The sequence below is a fragment of the Homalodisca vitripennis genome, chromosome X (genome assembly GCF_021130785.1).
Source record: "Homalodisca vitripennis isolate AUS2020 chromosome X, UT_GWSS_2.1, whole genome shotgun sequence".
Taxonomy (NCBI): domain Eukaryota; kingdom Metazoa; phylum Arthropoda; class Insecta; order Hemiptera; family Cicadellidae; genus Homalodisca; species Homalodisca vitripennis.
The window spans coordinates 51235472-51261581 of NC_060215.1; the positions used below are offsets into that span (position 1 = coordinate 51235472).

At 34.7% G+C, this 26110-nt stretch overlaps 1 protein-coding gene across 3 annotated transcripts in view; it reads left to right on the forward strand.

Annotated features, from left to right (window-relative positions):
- The window catches only part of LOC124368992, a 165636-nt gene that overhangs the window by 93864 nt on the left and 45662 nt on the right, over positions 1-26110 (forward strand). For 2 of the 3 annotated variants that reach the window (XM_046826586.1, XM_046826587.1), the window contains 2 exons: positions 15762-15863; positions 20232-20487. In XM_046826586.1, the coding sequence (XP_046682542.1) occupies positions 15762-15863; positions 20232-20487 (358 nt within the window). Of the gene's footprint in view, positions 1-15761; positions 15864-20231; positions 20488-26110 lie in introns of those variants that run through there. The other variant, XM_046826588.1, reaches the window with a different exon arrangement.

Below are 26110 nucleotides of genomic sequence, written 5' to 3' on the forward strand. Positions count from 1 at the left end.
TCGGTTTGGTCTATTAACATAAACCAGTGTCTGACAGTTGTTTGCAAGAACTGTAGAGCAGTGTTGGCGATTAAAATTTCAAGTATAAACATTGCTGAGACTCACTGTCATGTGAGAACAAACTGTATTGACTCCCGCAACAACCAGCTAAATTGTTGTAGCAAGTACTTGCGGCAGTTCTCACAAGTAAAATCTCTTATCTTGTTCACATTATGTGACAGTAGTCACAAAAGTTCTCTCTCAACTTTACTTGCCAGTGTAAACGCAGCTTAATATTGTCACCAGACTGCAGATGGCCAGCCGGCTGGATCTACCACGCACTTCAGTTTTCATCGTCAGAGCAGCAATGTCTGGACGAGATTCCATCAGTTTTCCGATCAACTATTCAGCTGAATGACTTCCCTTCACATGTGACGATCAGTTGGATAATTAGAACTGTTCAAATCAAATAGTCCTTGTATGAGAAGCCTTACGTCATGTTGTTTTGTAGTCCATGACTATAATCTAACGAATACATTGTGACTTGAACTACAGCCTTCTGTGTGTTTATTTACTTTGTAGTTGTGTTGTTGAGATGGGATGATTCCATATTCTTACATTTTTTTCCCCTTCCTGAGGGAAAAGGACAGTTTGTCCCCGCGCTTAGTCCTAAAAAGACCTTTGCGCCTCCCTTACTTTAATTTTGTGCCCTCAAAGACCGAGGCTTTTGTAAAAACCAATCAGATTTAAGGGCTCCTGTTCTCTAATGTCCTTGGGGCTGAGGACATATGCTCCCAGGTATCTTTTCCGAGTCTCTACGATGGCAGGACAATCTAACCAAATGTGCTCCGCTGACTCCTCCTCCTCTCCACAGAGTCTACATTCGTTACTCTGACTAAGGCCTACCTTCATAAGGTGCTTCCTCAGAGGGCCATGTCCTGTCAACATTCCTAATATCAGTCTTATATCCTCCTTATTCTGGTCTAGGAGAGCTGTCCACCCTTTAGCGTAAGGAGAGATAAACAATTTAGATAGTCTTAATCCTGAGGCTCTACTCCAATTATTGTGTCTTGTCCTCTTTTCCCAATCTTTGGCCAGAGCTTTAATGTTGGAGAAGGCTATCCCACAACCTGGCTCAGGCCCCACCAATGTGGATTCTGCTCCCTTTTTGGCGAGGATGTCCGCTTTTTCATTCCCATGAATACCTTCATGACCCGGTACCCAACCGAGTGTTACTCTGTTATTCATTGCCAGCTCTGCTAGAGCATTCCTGCATTCCCAGACCGCTTTCGAATCAAACGAATAGGTATCAAGTGCCTTCAGTGCAGCCTGACTATCAGAAAGTATTAGGTATGATAATCCTTTTGTCCTCAATTGTATGAGTCTTCTGGAACATGAGTCTATTGCCATGACCTCCACCTGAAAAACCGTGGCATGTCTTCCTAGGGGCACAGCCATGTCAACTCTAGGTCCATGTATTCCGTATCCTGCCCTAGAGTCTAGGAGTGAACCATCAGTGAAAAACTTCAGGACTCCTTTTGTAGGGTAGGCCTCCTTTTTATTTTTAATCCATTTCTCCCTACTTCTGATAGAGACCGTATATGGTTTGTCAAAGGAGTATTTCTTAACCATAGCATCTGACACTTTGGTTAGCATTTCAGCCTCAGGAAATTCTTGCAATATTTTCATGTGGCCTTCTAAGGAAGTAGCATTTATTACCTTTGTTCCTAGAAGCTTCATTGCGCTTATAGCGGCTGTTCTCATCACCTCCTGGCCAAGAGGAGTGTAACCCAGGACCGCTTCAATTGCTAGTGTTGGGCAGGAGCTCATCGCTCCCGTGATGCTTAAGCAAGCTAACCTTTGAAGACTCTGTAGCCTTTTTGCAGCTGTTGTTTGTTCTACTTTCAGCCACCACACTAAGGCAGCATATGTGACCATTGGTTTTATTATAGTTTTTTAAATCCAATATAACATTTTGAGTTTAAGTCCCCATTTAAATCCAAAAAGTCTCTTACAGGCCCCAAGGGCCATTATTGCTTTGGATATCCTGTTTCTAATATGGGAGTTCCAAGCTTTTCATCCAGGATTAAACCCAGGTTCCTTCCTTTGTTTGGTGGATGCTGATTCCCTCCAGAACAGGTTGTGATAGCTGGAATTTTCTTTTCCTGGTAAAGGTAATCATATTTGTTTTTGATGGGTTGATCCGTAGACCTTCCCCATGACACCAGTTACTTATGAAGTTAAGTTCTGTTTGTATTAGGTGTTCCAGCATGCCTTTGTTTTTTCCTTTAATCATAAGCACTAGGTCGTCCGCATAACATAGTAGCCTAATTCCCCTCTTCTCTGCTTTGCTTAGGAGATCATCCACTACCATCGCCCACAGGAGAGGAGACAAGACTCCCCCTGGGGGCAGCCTCTTTGGGCCGTGATCACGGCTGATTCGTCCCCGTACTTAGCTTTCACCTGTCTGCTTTTTAGGAGGGCTACTATCCATTTGACTACATCTGGGGAAACTCCAAAACGTTCCATCACAGTCTCCATGGATTGATATGCTACTCGGTCGAAAGCTCCTTCAATGCCCATAAAGACGCTGACTAGGGCTTCCTTTTTTTCGAAGGTGTTCTCCACCTCTCCCACTAAGCTGTGGAGAGCAGTGGTGGTTGATTTACCTTCTATGTAGGCGTGTTGTGTGGGACTAAGTGGGTGATCTGGTAATATTACGTCCCTTATGTGTCTGTTTATTATTTTTTCCATAGTTTTCACCATGAAGGAGGTTAGGCTTATGGGTCTGTACGAGCTGGGTTTTGTCGGATCCCTGTCGTTTTTCCGTACAAACACCACTAGTGCTATCCTCCAGTTCTTTGGTATATATCCTAAAGCGAAGCTGCTTCTAAAAAGAATGCTAAGAGTATTTAAAAGTATATCCAGCCCCTCTTGAAGAAGGGCTGGAAAAACTCCATCCGCCCCAGGAGATTTAAATGGCTTAAACGATCTTATAAAAATTTAGTAATTTATTAATATTTAATTGGAACTGTTTTATTGTGAATTATTAATTGGAAATTAATTGAACTTTAATAATTGTTGGAGAGACTTGTATCTGAATTGCAAAGACTTGAAAGTTAAGGTACAACTAGTGGAAAGAGAAGTTTGATTTTTTATTTTTGAATTTTGAGTGAACTTAGTTAGAAGTGAACATTTTAATTTTAGTTATTTCCAAGTGGTATTTGATTTTTATTTGAAAACTTTATTATTTTATTTCAGAAGAGAGCTCTGATTTTTTTAGTTTGATATATTTGACTGAAATTTTTATTCCTTGCCAAAGGACCTTTTTAATATTAATAACCGGTTTGTCAATTCTTTGTGGAAAATAGAGTGATGAAAATTCTGAAACATTGAACTTTTTAATTTGCCAGTTTAAAATAAATCCATTATTTTTATTTAGAACTATGATTTTTATTTAAGAAAAACCAGATAATATTTAATAGTTAAAAATCTAGTAATAAATTTTATTGAATATTTACTCGGAGCTTACTAATCAAAAAATATTTTAAATCGTCTTAGATGTCTGAATATTAATATCTACAATCCATTTAATTCTTTCATGTTAACAGTCATTTAGACCGCTGTCTGGCTTTAGCAACCTCCCGGCTGAATCCCCCCTTGATTAGAGATTATGTATCCTCATTTCGAGTCAGGTGACCCCCCGGGAAGTGTATCTCCAGAAGTAGTTCTAAGGTCTCCTTCCTGTTCACTGTTAGGTCACCATTGTCCTTTACTAGGGTCCCCATAGGGTTGGTGTGCTCCGTTTGGAGAGTTTTTTTAAGCCTGGTTGCCTCAGGAAGGCTGTTAATGTTTTTACAAAAATTTCTCCAGGTTCTTTTATTCGTTCTAAGTTCTTTTTTATATTCATTTTGGGCCTGTAGATAAGGGAGCCAATCGTCTGTCCTTTTTGCTCATTTTAATAGTTTCCTAGTTTTATTTCTTAATGTCTCCAACCTCCCAGTCCACCACGGCACGTCCTTCTTCAGCTTGTTTTGCCTGGGAGGGCAGTTTTTCTCGTAGGCCTTTATTATAGCTTGCTCTACTATTTGTGCTGACCTTTCTAATCCAAATTAATTTTTCTGGAAGGGTCCTATTTCTTCCAACTCTTCTACTAGGGACACTCGGTATCCTTTCCAGTTGGTAGATTTAGGAACCCTGTGGGTTACGTATCTTTCCCCTATCTCCTCTATCGAACCTAATAGGGCAGTGGTCCAATAGTGAGGCCTCCTTAGAGACTTTTTCATGCAGTAAGCAAAAAAATATATTAGCAATCGATAATTTGCGTACTGCCAACCAATATATGAAGAATGCATCTGCTATGGAAGTTATCGAATTGTGGTTAATTCACGATCTGTAGAATAAATAGACACCAGTACAGAACAGTACCATACTTGCCACCAGGATAAAAGCAAAATTAACGTATCAATAAAATTACTGACTCTTATATTTTGTGTTTCCCTTTAAGGTAATGTAAGAATATGGGTGCGGAAGTGGCGGGGTCTTCATACCCCAACACATGTGCCCAGAGCGTGCTTCTGAAGTGCTGTAATGCGCGTGCACCTGGGAACTGCCTGATCCAAACTTGTCTTCTGATTATTCCAATCAGGCTATTTGGCGGGCTTTCTGTAAACTATCCAAACATTCACTTACTACTCTCACCTGTCGGGTAATCTTAACAATCTATCTTAAACTATCCTAAATCTAGATTTCCTTCTGTATCCAAGCCAAGGTGGAACAGCATATGCTGAGGGCTGCGTGATCAAGGGAGTGCTTGGTCGTTAATATGCGAACTCTGGATACCTGGCGACCTCCAGTTTAAACCTAGCCTTCCCCAAGTAGAGCGGGACAATGCTTGGGGTGACCTTTAGATCTCCGCTACTCGTGGGAACACAAATGAGTAAACAAATCAAAAATAACGAAACAAAACCAGAGAGCTCTTGTAGCACTCAAAAAGTGAATGAAAATTCACAAAACATAGAAGGATTGATGATGGGCTCTGACCCTAGCAATCCTGAACAAACCCAAAAATCAGGTGGACTTCCTAGTAGAAGTCCTCAAACCTCCGACTCGGTCCTCCGGAAGAGTAGTAAGAAAAGAAGAATGAATGTTGTGGGATAGTTTACAGAAAGCCCGCCAAATCAGCTCAGCCTGATTGGAATAATCAAAGAAGACAAGGTTTGGATCAGGCAGTTCCCAGGTGCACGCGCACTAAAAGTACAGCACTTCAGAAGAGAGAAGGTGGCTGTGCGTGTGGACGCTCTGGCTTGGCACATGTGTTGGGGTATGAAGACCCCGCCACTTCCGCACCCATATTCTTACATTACCTTAAAGGGAAACACAAAATATAAGAGTCAGTAATTTTATTGATACATTAATTTTGCTTTTATCCTGGTGGCAAGTATGGTACTGTTCTGTACTGGTGTCTATTTATTCTACAGATCGTGAATTAACCACAATTCGATAACTTCCATAGCAGATGCATTCTTCATATATTGGTTGGCAGTACGCAAATTATCGATTGCTAATATATTTTTTTACTTACTGCATGAAAAAATATAGATAGATCACCAAATTAACAAGTTATTGTACTTTAACAAATAATATTTTAGATTGCTAATATATTTTTGTAATTACTGCATGATAAAATGTAGATAGATAACCAAATCAACAAGTTACTGTAATTACAAATAATATTTTAGTAATAAACTGTGTTTTTAACTAAAATATTATTTGTATAATATATCTATTTTGGTGCATCATCAAGAATCTACCTTGTTTATTCATGGACAACTGATTGAGAGTATGCAAATTACCAGTTGCTTGTTTATGTAGCTCTTTGTATATAAAAACCATTTAGAAACATATAGTAACGAAATGACCCACGGTAGTGCCGGTTGGAAATTTTTTTTCTCTTGATTTTTCCTAATTGTATACGTATATTTTATAAACACAACAGAAAGGAAAGCTATTAGGTATATAAAATGTTATGTCGATACATTGAAAGATACAGAGATAAAAACTAAGGAGCTTAAAATAGCTGGTAGCGATAAATCGTCACTGAATTTCTTGTATATCGCTAAGAAATTTCCTGTACCACCATAACTTCATAGCATTTCCTGCAAATTTCCAGCATTTCCAGCTTGTGATGATAAACCTTCAACACTAAAATCACCGTAAGGGTTAAATACAGCATTACAGTTGTTTATTTGGTTTGAAAATGGACTAGGGTGTCGGAAATTTTCGACCAAAAAAACTCTGATATTTGAAGAGGTTTTAAGTAGCCACCCTGTTGTATGTAAGTATAATATATAATTTTTATAGATTTGTTGTAAGTATATTAGGCAGAAAACAAAATATAAAAATAAATTGAGTATTATTGTTATAATTATGATTATATTTGTTTGCTTGTATGATACACAATTACTTCATTTCAAACGATTATCAAAAATCACAACCAAGTACAGTATTAGCCAAAATAAATGGTACTGAGATGGTAATATTTTATTATGGTAAAGACAGTAACGTTACATATAGATGTTACCAATAAATACAGGTCAAAGGAAGCAAAATCGGTTAAACTCGGGTATTAACATGTTCAATATGACCCCCGTTTAGTTTGAGGCAACACTCGTACCATTCTTGTAGGTTTTGCATCATTATTATGAATAGGGGTTGTTCCATTCTCCTAATACACATGGTTATTTTTTCTTTGAGTTGAACGATGGTAGATGATGGGTCCTCGTGGAAAATGTTTTCTTTCAACATTCCCCAGACGTAGGTGTCCGGTGTTGTAAGATCGGGGGAGTGGGCTGGGTAAGGAAAGTTTGTTCTAAGGGAGATGAGACCGTTGCCAAAGGTTTGTTGGAGGAAAGCAATGTTGTTAACGGCAGTGTGACTGGTTGCGCCATCTTGCTGGAACCACTGTGAGTTTAGGGCAGGTTTCGTGTACGACAAAATCTCCTGAGGTCTGTCACAAAACGATCAAGAATGGCCCTATATCGATACCGATTTACAGTAAGAGTCTCTTCATTGTTGCCTTCAAAAACGTATGGTCCCACTATACCCCTTCCAGACACAGCGCACCAAATGGTTACACGCTTACTATGCTGTGGCCTCTCTACAACAATGTGAGGACATTCAAATCCAAAGAAACATGTTGTCTGCTTGTTTATGAAACCATTAAGGTGCACATGACATTCATTTGTAAACCATACATCACTCAGAAACTCAGGTTCTTCATAGCATATTGCTAACATTGAAGCACAGTACTGAACTCTGGCTAGTTTGTTTCTACAGGGTCAAAGGTTGTCCAGTTTGTATCCTGTAGGGAAAACTACCAATGTTTTTGAACATTCTTCGCATTGACGTATTGCTAATATTCAGTTTAAGAGAAGTTCGCATTAGGCTTCTTTTCGGTGACTGTAACACATGCTGCAACACTCTTCCGTGGTTTTCATTTGTACAGACAGTAGTTGGGCGACCTGAAAAGTCCTTTCACTGTATCAAAACATTACCTGTTCTTCCAACATTTTTCAACAACACTAAGAATTACAGCATTACTAGGTGGGTATTTGTGGAAATGTTCCTGAAAACGTAATGCAGTGTATGACAAGCTTGGCCCACCCGCACGTCCAATTCCGTATGAGTGAAAATAATGCTCTGCGATAAAAATTTTCTCTACCGTTGTTAGCAACATGTTAGCAAAAACTAACCTCAAAGAAGAAAGTAGTAATGGTGCGTGATGGCCGGTCGCAGTGGGTAGAGGTAGGCCGTAGTGGTTCAGGATGGGCGGATCGCAGTGGGTAGAGGTAGGCCGAGGTGATCTGTGCTGGGCTGGTCGCAATGGGTAGAGGTGGGCTGTTGTGGTTCGGGATGGACTGGTCACAGTGGATGCCTTGCCAAACAGAATAAAAAGTTAACTATGGCTAACCCGAAACTACAGTTTATTTCAGGTTATTGGAAAAGTGTATAAATATGATACAAGCCACTTCTGTTAATTATTAAATAGTGATCTATGACTGCCTTCTTTTTGTTTTTAAGATACTCCAAGAATAATGCTATTTAGTGGATTGTATTTCTCTGAATCAGAACAATTAAATAAATATTATAAATATATAAATTAAAACATACAAAATGAACATAAATGCAATATTTTGTTATAACAGAAACATTATTGATTTTAAATGGTGTGCCAAAGAATGGTACTTATTCATGTAATAAAATGAATATATTGTCAAAATGCAGCATGATGGCAATATTGCCATTCATGATTGATTAGAAGTCAAGCTGCTTACCCCAATCTAACTAAAATAACTTTTCAGCAATAGAAACTAAGGATTATAACCATATACATGTGACTACGGTATTTAATTTGAGATTTAAAATTATAAGCCGTCAATTCTATTATTGGTTGTGATTATACATTTTACATTAGGAATTATGTAAAATTGGAATGAGTATACCCTAGAAGTGGAAATAAATTAGAACAGAAACAACTATACTAATGACCTTAGGAATTTATCATATTAAATAAGAAACTTTTAGAAATCCTTTTCATAACACCATCTACTACCAAATATGCATTTAGAAAACGTGTGTGACATTGTTTTTGTTCTTCTAATGCAAACCACACAAGAATGATTTCACATGACGAAAAGTATGATAGTGTGGAATGGCAAGGTCAGTTCTGTAAGTTAGCAGCTAAATTTTCAGGTCATATTGTCTGGTTTAACCTATAGTGGTGTCAGTGACGTATTACCATGCCTGCATATAAAGCACATTTGTTCGACCTTAATGCACCTTCTTTCTAACCATTTGATCACTTAGGGCTCCTGTTCTCTGATATCCTTGGGGCTGAGGAGATATGCTCCCAGGAATCTTTTCCGAGTTTCTAAGATGGCAGGGCAATCTAACCAAATATGCTCTGCTGATTCCTCCTCTTCTCCACAGAGTCTACATTCGTTACTCAAGCTAAGGCCCACCCTTATAAGATGTCTCCTGTTGATACCGTAGAATCTTGGAGAGTAGGGACCCTCCTGTTCCTCCACGATTGCTTCCAGGATGAAGTTCTGGATCTCTTCCATCTGTTCTGTTGTGAGTAGGGTCTCGGGAAAGTTGGAGTGTAGAATCCCCACCCTTATACCTTCTACTGCTTGTTTATATGAAGGTTTCTGGGGTTGTGCAGATTGCTCCTTGTGTTCCCCCTGTATTCCTTCGTTTTTTGTTTTCTTTCTCTGATGATCTTCCGATGTGGAGCCATCAGAGTGAGGTCTTTTTGATTTTTTTTACCTCTTTTTGTTTGATCAAAAATTTATTTTGTTTTTCTGGAATTGGTTTTAAGGCCAATTCCCTGGCTTCTTCCTGAGAATAACCTCTTTTCCGAAGCCAGACCAAACGTTTCCTGGCTCCACCTAGTTTAGGCAGTTCTGAGAACGGCCTTTCGGCTTCTGCTTCCTCTTCCTTCTGGTGTTCGCCCTCCAGTATGGCGTCTTCTTCATCAGTGTCACCTCTAGGTGAGTCGGAGGTTTGAGGACTTCTACTAGGAAGTCCGCCTGTTTTTTGAGTTTGTTTAGGATAGCTAGAGCCAGAACCCGTCACCAGTCCCTCTACTTTTGTGGGGTTTCATCCACTTTGAGTGCTACAAGAGATCTCTGGTTTGTTTTCATTTTTTTGTATTTCTTTGCTAATTTTGTTCCCACGAGTAGCGGAGATCCAAAGGTCATCCCAAGCATTGTCCCGCTCTAGTTGGGGAAGGCTATATATTTAAACTGGAGGTCTCCAGGTATCCAGAGTTCGCATATTAACGACCAAGCACTCCCTTGATCACGCAGCCTGCAAGTTTACCTGACAGGTGAGGGTAGTACGAAAAGAAAAATGAATATGATTAGGATAGTCTGAAAGAAGCCCGCCAGATCAGCTCAGCCTGATTGGAATAATCAAAGAAGACAAGATTTGGATCAGGCAGTTCCCAGGTGCGCGCGCACGAAAATACAGCACTTGAGAAGAGAGAAGATGGCTGTGCGTGTGCTTCATGGACGCTCTGGCTTGGCACATGTATTGGGGTATGAAGACCCCTCCACTTCTACACCCTTTGTTGTTTATTAGTAGCAGTAAATCTTTGATACATGAAAAAATAGTTTTTTTGCAGTTTTTTTTATAAAATCTTGACAAAAATATCGCATGTTTAAAAGAAATAGAATAAAACCCATGTGGATAACTTTGTTTATTTATATATTTCAGGAAAAAAGCCAATCCTTTAGTGTATTACACAATTTATGCCAAAGCTAGAAACAGATAAAAGCTAAAAACCAACACTTTTAAAGTACAGAAAAGTAATTAAATTTAAAATTAAGAGTAATGTTTAATTACAATTTTAACTTTAAAAAGTTTCAATTTGAATCACCAATTTACTTGTGTTTGCTATTGTACTTGCTGTTGTTTTACCAAAAACTATCCAGGAATTAACCATACTCGTACTTGTTAATAGTTCGACAACAACCTTTGTATACCAATCTTGGGTTTTTTTAAGGATCGTGTAGTAGGCAGCCATTTGGTTGCTGATTCCACTCTCTTTTTAGCTGCTTTGTAGTCCAATACTCACTGTGGTTTGGGACTAAAACCTGCCACTTTATAATTCTGGTACCATGGTGATATCTAAAGCATGTAAATTGGATTATCATCACCATCCGAAGTCATGGTTACAATGAATATATTATCATCCATATTAACACAATCACAATTAACGATTCGGCAACAGTGCATCATGTAAATAACACCTCATTCACATCGCCCTAGTGCCAGTCGGGAGCATATGTGATGGAATAGACTAGCACTTAGTGGAAGAAGCTTGAAGTATACGAGTAACCGGTTACTCCTTCCTCACACAATCAAAATGTTATAACTCCAGTGCGTCACGAGTAACCTGTTATTTGTTATGAGATTTCTGGTTTTAAAACTACATAGAAAATAAAATTTTTCTTCATTTAAATCAAGATTGTGGCTCAGGAATACACTAAACATACTGGGGTAAATACCTTCAAATTTTTGTTTCTGCACATAAATTAAGGTGCGTTTATTCACCGGTTACTCGTAACGCAATGAACGTGTTAAAAAGCAAAATATTCAAAATTAGATTTCAAAAATTAAAATTTTGATTTCGGATTGTCAAAAGACTCTAGATGAAGCACTATTAAATTAACTGCAACACTTGTCTCCGAAACTTGTAAAAGTAACTGTTGCGAGAGATGAAAACAAATTTTAACTTTTCTACAAATTATATGCAGGATTTATAAATAAGTCATTGCTGCAGATGCAGGAAACTACACTTTGAATGAAAATAACAATCTCAAACAAGAAATCTTATCTCAAGACAAAATACATCGATTGCCATATAGACTTTGATGATAAATTAAGAAGAGCTATCAAGGGAGCAAAAAATCAGCTATTAGGGCAAATTTATGAATTAAAAACGAAAACAAAAAGTGCTAGAAGATTTTTGAAGACTAACGAACAAAAATAACATTTTTATGACAACAAGATGAAAATTTTAGAAGCACTATATTAAAAATCTTGGAAGAATATGAAAAAAAGCTAAATCATGATACAAGCATGTTTAAAAAAATCCAATTAGGAATACCATAAAATGTTATTGTCAAATGAGAAATGCTGGAAAATCAAAACAAAGTTATAAAAATTGTGAATTATCTACTCATGTAGCAATGAAAAAATCATCCAGAAAGATTTAGAGATGGAAGTGAAAATTCTTCATATGGACAAAGAAAATTTAGAAAGCACTAATGCTGAACTTCTGAAGAAAATATAATTCGTAGACTCTATTCTAACTATAACCGAACGTTATACTAATATCAGTCCAGCCCACTATTGAAACATGTTGCCAAAAAAGTCCCCTCTCCAACTGTTAGCATGTGAAGATAAATTAAATGTAGAAGCAAGCAAGATTCAAGACCAGGAACAACAGATTACAAGCAATGTTAAGAATGATCCCAATAAAACAGTTAGTCAACAGTATGATATCCTTAATTTTGAGCCATTCATTCACCAATATTCTGACGGATTGTGCATGGTCTCTAAATAAAGAAAAACTGCAAAATGTACAAAGACAAATCACCAGCATCTCAGATACCAATCCAGATGAAATTCGAAATCTTGACTGGAAGTATGTCATAATGGAACTCATACTGAACACTAAGATCATAAACTACTCACTTGGAATCTATCTCTCTCATTTGCAAACACAATGATGAAATAAGTTTCCAACAACAAAGTGAGTATAAATAATTTAGGAAAGAGTAACCAAGCAACATCAATCATATCTTAAAGAAGGCAAAAAACCTCCTTATACTGCATATAAACTAGGTAAAGATGAATCTTTTGAAGATATTTTAATAAAAAATATTATCCATATGTTCTCTTTCCCAAATCACTGCCAGGCAACAGAAACCAACAGAGACAGACACAAACCTCTTTAGAAAAAATACTGAACTACTGACCTTTCCCTCTAGACAAGGGTTTCACTCACATGAGTCAAACACAGAAAGATATATACAAACCTCCTTGAAACATAAAACAAATAACTTAATATCTCCCTCAAGACAAGACTGTCAGATAGATTAGAGAGACACAGGAGGAGACAAACAAACCTCCTTAAAAAATAAACTGGACAGTGTAATATCTCTTGCAAAACAAAACATCCAGTCAGAAAAGAAAGTAGTGCCTTACAAAAATTCAGTTTTTAGAAGAACTCAACAGTACAAAAACAACGGAAAAACTAGAATTTTCATGAATTCAACATTGAAGCACAGGAATTATTATCTTCACAGCAAACCATAGAAACTGGTATGGTTATAAAAGAAATTGAAACTTGGAATGCACATGGAATTTAAATTCTACATCAAAATGTACAAGGATTGAAGAGCAAATTAGATTGTGCAAATCACTTACTGCTTTCAATAGAACCAGACATTGTTATTCTTACACAGCATGAGCTAAATAAACTGAGGATGATTTAATATGGTCTGTTACACACTAACATTAGATTTCAGCAGATGAGAATAAACCAATACTTTTCTGAAGACGCAACATCAGTAGATATATCAGAAGAATGTAGAGAATCAAACCTTGAAAGTGCTATGATTAGAGTAAGAAGGAAAATGGGGTAATACATCTTATTGTTCTATACAGACCACCTATACAGAAGATGTTCTATAATTATAGAAAAATATAAAGCAGATAGCCTAACTCTATTTATCATGAAAGATTTTGATGAGGATGTTTTACTTTTGTATTATTGTTGTTAGATTTTAAAAGGATATAGCTAGAATATAGCTTGTTTCAATATTATATTGATAGATCAATTTATGTCCTACTAGAGAGTGACTCACGATTTCATCCTCAACTGACTGTGTATGTTCCAACCTGCATGACAGTACAGGTTAAACAAAACGGAATATCAAACTATAAAGCTCAGATAAATAATTTTATAACTTCATTAGCACATGCATTTGAACCACGATATATAACCTTAAACTTCAGTCAGCATAACACTATCAGGTTATGTTGATACAGCACTTGAAATATACTCTTGGACTAAACGACTGGAATAATGTACACAATGCCAGTGATACTAAAGAAGCTTACAACAGATTTCTTGCAACAGTTACTGCAAGTATAAAAACAACTTGCCAAAAAAAGAGAAGGCAAAGAAAAAAGAGAAATAAAAAATATACAATGACAATGTAGATCTCGAATTATAATAAGAATACTTACAAGCCCTCAACAAATTTTAATTGACAGGAGCTGAAAAGATTAAATAAAACTGTGCAGTCTCAAAAAAGTATTATGATTTAAGATTGAAAATGTTGGGAAAACAAGACTCTAGGGAGTTTGTGAACAATTCCTAAAACTAATCCAAAGCAATTTGGACTAAATAAATGGGGAGAGGAACACAAAGAAAAATGTGAAGCCTAACATCCAGTTAAGCATTAATATACAAACACTGCATGGACCAGCCTTAACAGCAGAACAACTCAACAAATATTTCGCACAAGCAGTTGATGAATTACTCTTGAATTGAAATATTGTACTCGTATGTTATTTGAAAGATAAACACTGTACAGCTGGAGTCGTGGGTAGATACCAAATAAAAAACTGTATCAGAAAGTAGTGTGAAATTATGTAATATTATAGTAATTATATAACGATGCAAAAAACTGAAGATAGCAAAAATGTAATACACAACTGTTTTACAGTAAAAATACAGAAAGTAATTGTTCCTTGATTTTGATTGATTAGAATGGTGTACCACTTTTCTTTAAAAATCTATATATAATTGAAGTTGGTATTGTAAAAAGGAGAAACACTTCAAAATGGTCTGAGATGTAAAGTACTTTGTTAATATTTAAGATGTCAATACATAAAAAGTCATCATATAGCTCAGGAAGTTTGTTGTTAATGCAACTATAAATACAATATTTTTTACATGAATAGAGCATGAAAGTGTTCCTTTGTTAACCATACATCTACAACTGTAAATTAACATTTGCTTGTCATTATAGTTGCTTATTTCAGAAACTGTTACCTAAATTTTTAAATGTCAGTATGTAATAATAATTTTGATAAAAATCTAATATAACATAGAAAACAACCACAGAATTAGTTTGAAGAATGGGACTTAGACAGGAAATCATAGTTCAAATGGCATCTCTTCACTGATGGATTTGAAATGTGTAGAAGTGTTACAGAACATAGTAACGCTAGATCAACAGATTAGAGAGAGAGAGAGAGAGAGAGAGAGGATATATATTTAATTGAAGTAATGTCTAATATGATAATTGTTTATAATGCTTCTATGTCATTAATTTAAACATTAACAAAAAGTCTATTGAGAACCGATTGGTCACATCACAACTTCGTTCATGACAAGTCTAAAATCGCAAACAATTGCATGACAGTTGATTAGAGCTCAATTTTCATATGGAGTCTTAGCTATTTTGACATGTATTGCTACTATTCCTTTAAGATTAAAGATTAATATGACAAATCAGGGTAGAATTTATGTTCAAATTTTCCTAACTATAAAGTTTGAATTCGAACTTTGGTTATGATGAATCAGTGTCCTTCCTATATTTTGTTTTAAAATATTGTATAAATAGGAAACTATTCAATTAAAAATTTATTAAAAACCAAAAAACAGTGAAACTTATCTTGATCAATCATTGGAATTAAACAGTTAAAAGAGAACAAACACTAATATTTTGTATTTATTTACAATTTGGTCAAAACATTTCACTTGTCCTAAAGGAACCATTAGTAGTGGTGATTTGTTAATATTCTACCATCCATTACTTACTGATGAATAATCATAAGTTGAGTTTTGTTTGTTATTTTCAAAATGTTTAAACTTTCCTGGAGCTTTACTGGTCTGGCTTGCTTTCTGCTCTTAATTTTTTTTATTTGATACAATTGATATTCAAATCATAGTTACGGTTTCATGTATTTTTGCAAAGTTGATACTAAAATCTCATTTACTGTTCCAGATATTTCTTCAGACTTGTAACAAATACCACAGTTACTATTATGGTATTTCAGAATTGTTACTAATAACACAGTTACAATTTCAGATATTTCTTCATTCCAGCCCAAGAATCTTTTAAAAATTTCTTTCGGACCTTTTTATTGCTAAACCGTTGTGTTTGCATTAAAGAATGGAATCTTGTTGTTAGGTGGGAAACATACTGCAGGTGGTGCCATCTGAAGCTGTTTCGTTAACATCTGGCACTAATCCGCTACCAGTGCCAGTTCCAACACCCACCACTCCTACTCAGGTATTATACAACGAAAAAAAAAAATGTTATTTTAAAAATAAATATATTATTACAGGAAGAAAAACTTGAAACTTACAGAATATGGGAAATGATCACTTTTACTTCCCAAAAAATGTACTTAAGAACCTGCAGACTTGGGCCATACTGATTATGTCATATATAAGACAAATTTAGTATTGTATTGTATACAGTTAGGTGATTTAAGAGGATAATATTGAGGTCGTCTTATTTTAATAGTGTTAAGAGTCTCAACCAGCCCTGCTTGAGAAATTTGTCCTTAACACATTTTTTCTTTGTTGCAAGCTTAGATATCAGGTAAAGAATTTTTCGAACCTTGTTCATGCAAATATATATTTATTAAATTTGAAGTTTAATGAGCTGTGGCTCGTCCCATATCAGTAAAGATATGAATGTTTAGATGTGTATAAAATGTGGCTGGATTGTGACTTTTCTTCAGACACACAAGCAGTTGAATATTGATCATGGAATAGTGTGCACCGTTGAGGTCCTAACGCACAAATCAATCTTACTGTACAAATCTGGTTTTATTTATGCTTCCATTGTCAGAGGCTCAGGATAGACAGATGAGAGGTTAATGATGTACATGCTGGAATAGAAAATAATTCAGATAATAGTAGTTTATCACATACATATATTGTTCCACATTCAATGAATATATTAAATTAATCATCAGATAAACCCAGCAGGGATCACTTCTGGCTGGTTTTTACCTTCCAGTTAAACCCACCACTGGGCACAGCAAAAACCGATGTGTCACTTAAATCTGGGCAACCTTATGGATGTCCAGGAGCGGCACATCACTAACTGCAAATGTTGAGATTCTAGGGTTCATGGGCAATTCGATAGGTCTAGTCTACTGTGGGAGATGACTGTGTTGGAGTTGGTGGGGTTTGTTCCCTAACCTCAGAGGTTCTTGCTAACCTCAACATGGGTATGCCACCCCCTGCCTACTTCGACTGGAGAGGCTGGTTCAGAGCTGGCCTCCCCTTCTTCCGGGGAGACATGACTTTGAGATGTAGTGCCCTAATTCTTCCTCATGGCTCTCGATAGGAGGTGGCTCCTACTCACTAACCTTACCCATCCTGAATATCCTGTCAAAAGGGAAAACAGAATCTAAGATGAAGACCATAAAGAAAACGTAAAACGATGAAACATAGAAGAAAATTCTGAAACGTTTGGAGAAACAGTGGTCGACAGAGAATACAGAAAATATATATTGATCAGTAAGCTTTGGAGGATCTAGGAAGTTAATATTTTTGGAAATGTTAACCCTTTGAGTGCCAAGGGCCGATTTAATCGGCCTAGCAACGTTTCCGCATAGTGCCAAGGGCCGATGTAATCGGCCCGATGGTATTGACGAAAATTGACAAGGGCCGACTAGATCGGCCTTTCCAATATTGGTCATCCTGTTGCTAAATATTGACGTATAATATCGTAAAACGTATCAAATTAAAGCCCAAGAAATGTACGACATAATTCAAGTAGTGATAGTTTGTATATATAGTATACAATATTTTTATGTAGCTGATATCTAGAAGCCTGTGGCGCGAACCGCCTGTTGTCACGCTGCAGTCGTTTTGTTTACGTTCAGTTGTTTTAATTTGCTAGCTGTCTATTGTGGCTGTGTTGACGTTTTGATTAATGTTTTAAAAGTTTCCTACTTATATTACTTCAGTTCAATTTCATTATTGAATAAGGTATAGTTTGCCGAAATGAGTAAAAGGAACAGATCGCCCTTAAGCGAAAATATGTCAGATTCTGTTATATGCCCCCAACGCTTAAACTTTTTTCAATGAACTTAGAACGTTATAACACGATGTAGTTGAGTAACAAAACTAACATTATGCCCCCAACGCTAATTTAACTAAACTAACCTAAACTTAAATAATCATGTGATGCCGCGCGGGCTGCCGTAATCGGGATTTTCGAGAAAGATAAGATAACAGCGACAACAATACCGATCGCAATACCTGGAAATGCTTGTTGATTGATGGAATGTTAGTTCTGTTACTCAACTACATCGTTTTATAACGTTCTAAGTTCATTGAAAAAAGTTTAAGCGTTGGGGGCATATAACGGAATCTGACCGCAAAAATACATTAAAATACATTAATTTATTCTTATGATAAAAACACTCACTCAGTTATTTCATCTGAAGGATTTAGTATAATAGGCCTAATGAAATAAGCCCAAAGTAATTAATTTATGTCTGTTCATAATAAATAAATAACAGTTGTATAATCTACCTTGATTTAATTTCATAAAACTAGTAAAATATATTTTACATGAACAAGAGTAAGCGTGCATGCTGGGGCAGGTTTTCAGCATTTTGCAGCAATATATAAAAAAAATTCAAAACTCAGTTATATATAAATGTATTTTTATGAAACTTGGTACATGTATTCCAACTAACATGGGGAACATAAAATTGGCACATAAAACTCATAAAACAAAAATAAATAAATACTTTTTGTATCTTAAACAAAAAAATGTGTTTTTTTTGTTTTTTTATTTTTGCTTATACATATATAAATATATTTTTTTAATTTATGGTCAAAATGTATATATACCAATTTGTAGCCCGTATCTTGCCCTAAATAATAAAGCAAAAAGTGTCCCATTATGTTAATATTTAAGGAAGGTGTTAATTTTTTTGTAAAATACTGCAGTAACATAAAAATAGTACTTGGCACTGAGGGGAATGGCCTGTCACAAATGACTGGCACTGGCTGCAAGACCTCCGCCACATCGCGTGGCACTCAAAGGGTTAATTAACTATAGCACTTCAAATATTTATTAACTATATGTGATTTGAAAAGATAACAAGATTACAACATTGCAATGGTTGTGTTACAACAGAAAGTCACTGTGGAATTATAAAGTGGTAATAATAAAAAGACATTTCTTAGGAATAAAATATTATTTTACAGCAGGACTGTTCATGAGTTTTTTTAATCTATTTAATCTATTTTTCATAATTGTTCCACTTAAATTTGTTAAAACCCAGTGAGGCGCATTCAACCTTCATTGGATTAGTAATTCAGTACATACATATAGCTTACATTATTATATTAAAGGCAGGTTAATAATTACATACCACGTATGTTCAAAAAGGAACGGGAATTTTCATTTTTTGAAAAAATATTTTTGCTCTTGTGCCAGTGCTTCTTCCAATCCTCGTAACACTTCTCAAACTCAATCTTTGGGATAGCCTTTAGCTCTTTCAGCAATGCACTTTTAATGTCATCTATGCTTGTAAAACTATGGCATAAAAAAATAAAAGTAAGTTAAACGGAGCCATTTCTGAGGAATATGGAGGATTGGGGCATTGTTACAGTACTGAAGAACAAGCAATGAAGTGTGAACACACACACTGTAATGGTGAATTCTTATGCCACATATCCGGACGTTTTTCTTGCATTGGATTAATCTGGATTAGAAACATTTATTTAAATCATAATCATAACACATGGCACAGAAATTACCTAATTTCAGACTGTTTCAGATTCAACCTTTTCAAAAACTCAATTTTAATAAGTCAGCAAATATGGGGTTATATAAGCCTCATATAATACAACATGAAAAAGTCAGCAACACATTGTAGTGTATGTAGTGATAAACCAGTAAGGGTTGGAAGACTTATTTTGTAAAAACGAGGTAAAAGACAATTAGGTTTACATCCTGGACTTTTTCAGAAAATACCATAGGTACAAAACAGAAAATACTTGCAAATATTTTGTGTTTTGTTGTTAAAAAGTAAAAACAGTGTAAATATAACTGTAATAGCATATCTAGTTGCAATTCTAACAGCCAGAACTTTTTTATTGAATTTGACATAAGTGTTTTACATGAATAAAAATCCTTGTACAACACTTTTAACACACCCTAGTTTGTGAATGCTGGCTTTTAGTAGTTTTTATAAGTATGGTTAATCCTTCAAATAAAAAATGGAGTTGAACACAAACATGCATTACAGTTATTGTACTGGTAACACAATTCTTATTACTCTTCAAGCAAACTACACATTTCAATGTAAACCCATGCCTGCCCACACCATCTAGTAGTGAAACAGTAAACTACTTACTGTTATTTATTTTGTAGTTTTCCCTCTAGTGGAATTGTAACCAATTATGAAATAAATCAAATTGGTTCATAGGTACGCGTTGACAAATTTACTTGTCAGTGGTCTTTTATTAAGTTGTTTTTATTTTGGCTCTGACATTCAAAGGATTAAATAAAGGAAAGGATGTTAAGTTAAGATACTTGTATAAAGTTAAATATTTGGTTTCATGTGTCAGTTTATAGTGTGGTGAATTTTAAATTAATTAGATGACCTTGATTTTGTAGGTAACACCAAAGTCAGGCCAGTCCACGTCAACTTCCACGGTCGTACAAGTGGGCAATATGCTTCAAGTGGTGCCATCTACATTAGTGGCAACCCCAACCCCCAGTGTACTGTCTCTGCCACTGCCCCTGCCTCTACCTCTGCCTGTTGCGTCTCCCTCCTCCCCAGAGCCCCTCCCTGCTCCCACAACTTCGGCAACAGTCACTTCGCCGCTACTGTTACCTCTACCTGTTGCCAAGAAGAATATCAAGGTTGATGGTAAGTCTCTCAGTTCAGTTTGGTGGTTGTTTGTTTAAGTGATTGATTATGGAATTCACTTAACAATGATATATGGTGAATTTTTGTGTTTAAGTTATATTTCTGCTAGTATATCAGATTAACTGTTTTATAAAACATAAATGTCATCAGTGTTCAGCATAAATAATGGAGTATGAATTTTTATAAAAAGATTAATTATTTGTTAAATAATACTTGATTAAAAGAACATAGAAATATTTGTGTGAAGTTTCTTGACCATTTTAATATTTTCTCGTTTCTTCCAATGGTTTACTTTAAATAATTACTAGTTATATGATAAGTTGAAAGTTACCTCTAGCGATTAGCTATTTCATGTTGTTATTTTACGACTTGATGAAAGGTGTTACAAATTGTCAGTGTAAATGATCTCATTTAGACAAATAAATTTATCTTTGAATTAGATTCATGGTGATGTTATTTTTTTTTGTAGACTAATAGTAAAATTAATTTATTTTAAAACGGAATAAAATAATTGCTTAAACAATTTTTGTTTCACTTTAAACTGAGGAACAAGGTAGTTTCACCGAAAATTGTACCACTGAAGCCATGTTAAGTCTTTTTATCTCGTTGTCTGACACTGATTGTTTTACATGTGTGGTAGTTTGTTTTGAGTGTGTCATGCCTAAAAATATTACCTATTGAAAGATACATCATTTTATACTTTTTGAAACTTCATTTCAACTCCCACCAAAACAAACACAAATGGCAATCATTTTCTTTTCAGGGGAAATTATTCAATCTATTTAATGAAAATCAAATTTTTGTGTGTTCAAAATTAGTTCTTGCCTCCTGAAATAAATTACTTACCACTTTTGTAATAGTAAAATTAACTGTTAATTTGGAGAATTGAAGGTCCCGACCGAATGTAATAACAGTCTACCAAAAACTGACTGTAATTTTTTCCTAGATATGTGACTTGCTGGACTGTAACTTTGCTGCCTGCTGACCTTTTGATCTCAAAATCAATAGAGTTCTTCCTTGGACCAAGAGAAATATATATACCAGTTTTGAAGAATCTAGGAACTTTCTATCAATAGTTATCACACATACTGACAAACAATACTATTTTAAGAAGTACCTGATGAGTCCTAATTAATTGGTTTTTAAGTTTAACTCCTTTAATTTCCATACACTATGACTTTTACGGTCATCGTTATCGTTATTGTGCGGAGGCTTACTTTTAATAGGTTTACTTGAAAGTATGATTTTAAAATTTTACTGCAAGGTTATGTTGAACGATAATATTACAACTGATTGATATATTGTTTGTATGTTGTTGGTTTTGTAATTTGGCATTCTGTGGCATTAAAAAAAAAAAAAAAAAAAACGTTAACGAAGCAGTCAATCATTCATACTGGGTGTGTAGATTGGTCTGTGTTTGTTTATGTTATTTTTATTCTTGATATTGAGTTTTTATTTGATGTTTACATTCTTTTTATTTTATAAGGAAAAGGAAGGAAGCTACTTAATCCTCTAACTGACAACTGCTGTGTATACAGAATAAGCAGACATGTCAGAAATCAGTTATTTTTTGTGCATTTTTGATGTTCCGGTTCAAAACCAAAGAACAATCGACCTAACAATTGAAGTATATTGTTACTCAATAAATCACACGTAATTCCTCTTTGTATAGTTAGAAAGAACGTCTTGTGTGAACAACTGTTTTGTTTTGACTGTGACTAGCTGATTGTCTTATTCGTTATGTCGGCTGTCGTGTTTTGATGTCTGCATAACTGATTTATTTTTAGTTTGTTTTGTTTTAATTACTAGTAGTAATTCTGAACTGTAAGTTTATGCTGTCCACATTATAAGGTCTAAATAATTTATTTTATTACGGAATATCCTTTTTATTGATTATTGAGTTAGAGAAAACTTTATATAAAGCCCATATTACTCAGACCTATAAACTGTTGTAAAAATACTTGAATTATTCTTTGTTTAATGTTTCTTATTGGCAATGGATGATTTGAAAGGATAGTAGGATTTCAGACATTGTCATCCTTATATCTAACAAAAAAGTACAACATTGTTTCGATGATTGAAATCTACCCTCTTATTCGGGTGTAAAAGCCTTAATACATTAATTAATAAACTAAAAAATGTGGTTATGGACTGCCACTCAAAGGTATAAATAATACCTAGCAGACAAACAGCATAAAGTTTAGAGTGGAAAGATGAACCCAAGCAATGTCAAATCAATCAGTGCCAAATCAATGTTGGCACGTCCTGTGGTCTCGCAGTGCGTCATCTGAGATGAATAAAACAGGAAGACAATTGTGGATGCGGTATGCCATCGTACAGTGGTGGTGAATTTCCCCAGGAGGACCTGATAGGTTGTTTTCTGCGGTTTGTGTACTGCTGAAATCATAGACTGTTAGGCCTCATGGTGTGCTTCAGGGGTGCGCAAAATGCCCTTGAGGCTTAAGTGAATGGCAGTAGGCTGCCCCATAGAAGAAGAAGAAGAATCTGTTATGGTGTCGAGGTTTGTTTTATTGTTAACTTCTGTCTAGGTTTCCTGTTTATTTTTTTTTTTTAAATATTTATAGCCAGAGTTGCTTATAGAGAAGGTTGACTTAGTGGTTGATTTGTTAATTTTATGTATTATGCCTTTATCAGTTGGTGTGAAAATATTTTCCTCTTGGTGTATTTTATTGGCGTCACCCCATTTCATGGGATGATTTTCAGACCAGCAGTATTGTTGAGTAATTTTAAACTTTTCCACTAGAATTCTTTTCTTGGATCAATTACCAGTAAACAAATAAGTGAACTTGAAAATTTGCACCTCAAGTTAAATAAACACTCCAACCATCTGATTTTTATATTAAAAAAGACAATAACATTATTTCTTCAGTGTCTGAATCTTTACTTTTAGAAATAATTGCTTATCACCAACAGGAAAAAATTCTCAAAACGAGTATTGAAACGAAATTAAAAAACCTCACAACAAATTCAACACTATTCTTCAGCCATCATCGGATTATTTTAGCGAGAACTTATATAGAAACTAAACTGACAAATATCACATTGTTTGGTTTGACAGCTTTTTATAGAGCAACCAAAGACAATGAACGTTTAAGTTTCTAAAATGTATTTAGTAGTGAAACTATGTTCAAATGGTTTGGAAAAAATCTAAAGGTCAACACTAGCAACCAAAAAAGCAATATCATCCGTATATAATCATAGTGTATTGCTATAGCAAAGTCGGGGCCGGCCCGACATCTGAACTTGTGCGACTTAGTATGCGTTGGGGCTCCCTTGGGACCTGAGTTGAAAGGGTTAAAGAAAAAGGTATGACCAGAAATCTTATTAGTTTAGTTTTGGCTGATTTAATGTTTATACATTTCTTTACTACGTTAACTCAATGCCTAATAACTAAAATAAATTAAACTTTTCTTATTACATTATTGCTTAACTGAAACTATATTACTTGCAGTCATTATATAAGATAGGCCTAAATTAAAATAAACAAGAGCTGAAGATGACTTTATGGCAATATAAACATGAGGTATCTTCTTCATCTTCTATCTCTATCACCATAGAAGTTTACTACCTTTTTTATAAACATTAGGTAAATCCTTTATCTCTATCTCTATCGCCATAGAAGTTTACTACCAATTTTTATCAAATTAGACTATGTTCATTTTTAAAGACTTTTAGCATGTGTATTCATATAATCAATAAAAGTTCTGAATGTTTTCTACCTAGTGGTAGTTGTTGTACGTTTGTAATACAGCTTACAAAGCTAAGAAAACCTAAAACAAGAAATATTTGACCATTGAAAATTATAAACAATGACTACTTAAACTACGTCTTCTAACAATTACCCACGTACACGTACTCCAGGAATGAGCGTGCACGATCTGGTCTCATCGTAACTAATGGTACAGAGTACTGAACTGAATAATTAACAGAGAAGAGTTAGCAAACATGTGTAAGTTATGGAAGCGTAAACCAGGGACGTGATAAAGGGGAAGTAGAGGAGACAACTGCCCCTAAATGTAGATGGCTAAATAAAGATTTAAGATTCTAGTTAAAATATCAAACTAATATGGGATTTAAAAAGTGGTAAGAATAAGGGTACTGTAGCTGTAGCTTCTTTTTGCAGTTTGCAATTAAGACACTGTGTGGCAAAAATTAGATAGATATGTTAATATCCATTAGTGTTAGCCTATTTATTTATTTCTCAATGCATTTAGCAATGACTAGAACAAAGTTTTGATTCCTTCCATCCAATTCAATTTATAGCTTTAAATCAATTAGGCAATGTCAAAAGTCATTTATTCCCAAACATAAGTAATTTATTTATAACAATAATATCAAATAAGAATTTTTAAGCTATCCATCCACTATATGTCCGGAGAACCGTGGACCCTTGGTGACCCAAGAGCTCCAGCAAACAATATTTTTTTTTAAATCCTTGAATTTTCATATATTTTTCATTACGCTATTTTTTAGGCATTTTTATCTACAAAGCTTTGAAAATAAAGCGTTTTTATAATATACAAGGTTTTATTGAATGTGGGATTCATTTGAACATGTTAAAAATCACACCTGAAAATTAATTTCTTTGTATTTCAAGAAGTTTTTAATATATAAGTTGTAGGGGTGCAGAGAGGGATTCCTTGGGCTCATACCTGTTTGGGAGCCTCAATACTAATTGTTCATTAATCACATTAAAATTAAAATATTCTATAAAATAGGTGGTTTGGTCATAATTTTAGAAATCTAAATGAAATAGTATTATGAATATTAAAATAGCTTTACAACTAAATAGAAGACATTTATTAGTATTATTAAAAACGTAAAATAATGTTTCTAAAAATTATTTTACTTTCCACTTCCATATTAAATGCAATGAATATAAATAATTTAAAGCTTACACACAATACGTATGCTATTTATATTATGACTTTTCTATCATCCATCATGTCATTGAAACTTAAGATTTTACAGTACCGTGCTTCATACTCTAAGAAATCAAATGATTCCACTGATGATAGTTCTCATCGAAGATCTCATTTTGTTTTCTATTAGAGCCATTTTTCTCTTAATTAGAGGGTTTTATTAATTATCTTAGGTATAAGTAGGCCTAAGTGTTACTGAAATTTGTAATTACCGTAATTCAGGCTACTTTACATTGCCATTAGTCTCTAGTTTGATTTACAGATACATTTATTTCATTTGCCTGTAACTTGTCATTGTCAGCATAATCTAAATCAAAATACTTATTGTAAATCTTAACAATAATTACTAAGTAATTAGGAAAACCATATTTTAAGAAATATTTATTGAATTTATTAAAATTCATTATATGTAGCCTATTTTCACATTCTATTTGATGTTTTGTAATACATATAAACACAGGATATCCTTAAAATAATTTTCTGAAGGCTGGAAAATATTATAATATTATCTCTAAATATTTTTTTCAAAGAACATAATTTTTTACATTTCAAACAGAAAGCAGATTTAGTAAGTCAATACACGATTCTTTGAACGAATTTACGTTCACCTTATCATAATAGTCTTTGGTTGAAAAGATCCACTTAACTTCTTTCACAATCCTTTAATCAACCCAACAAGA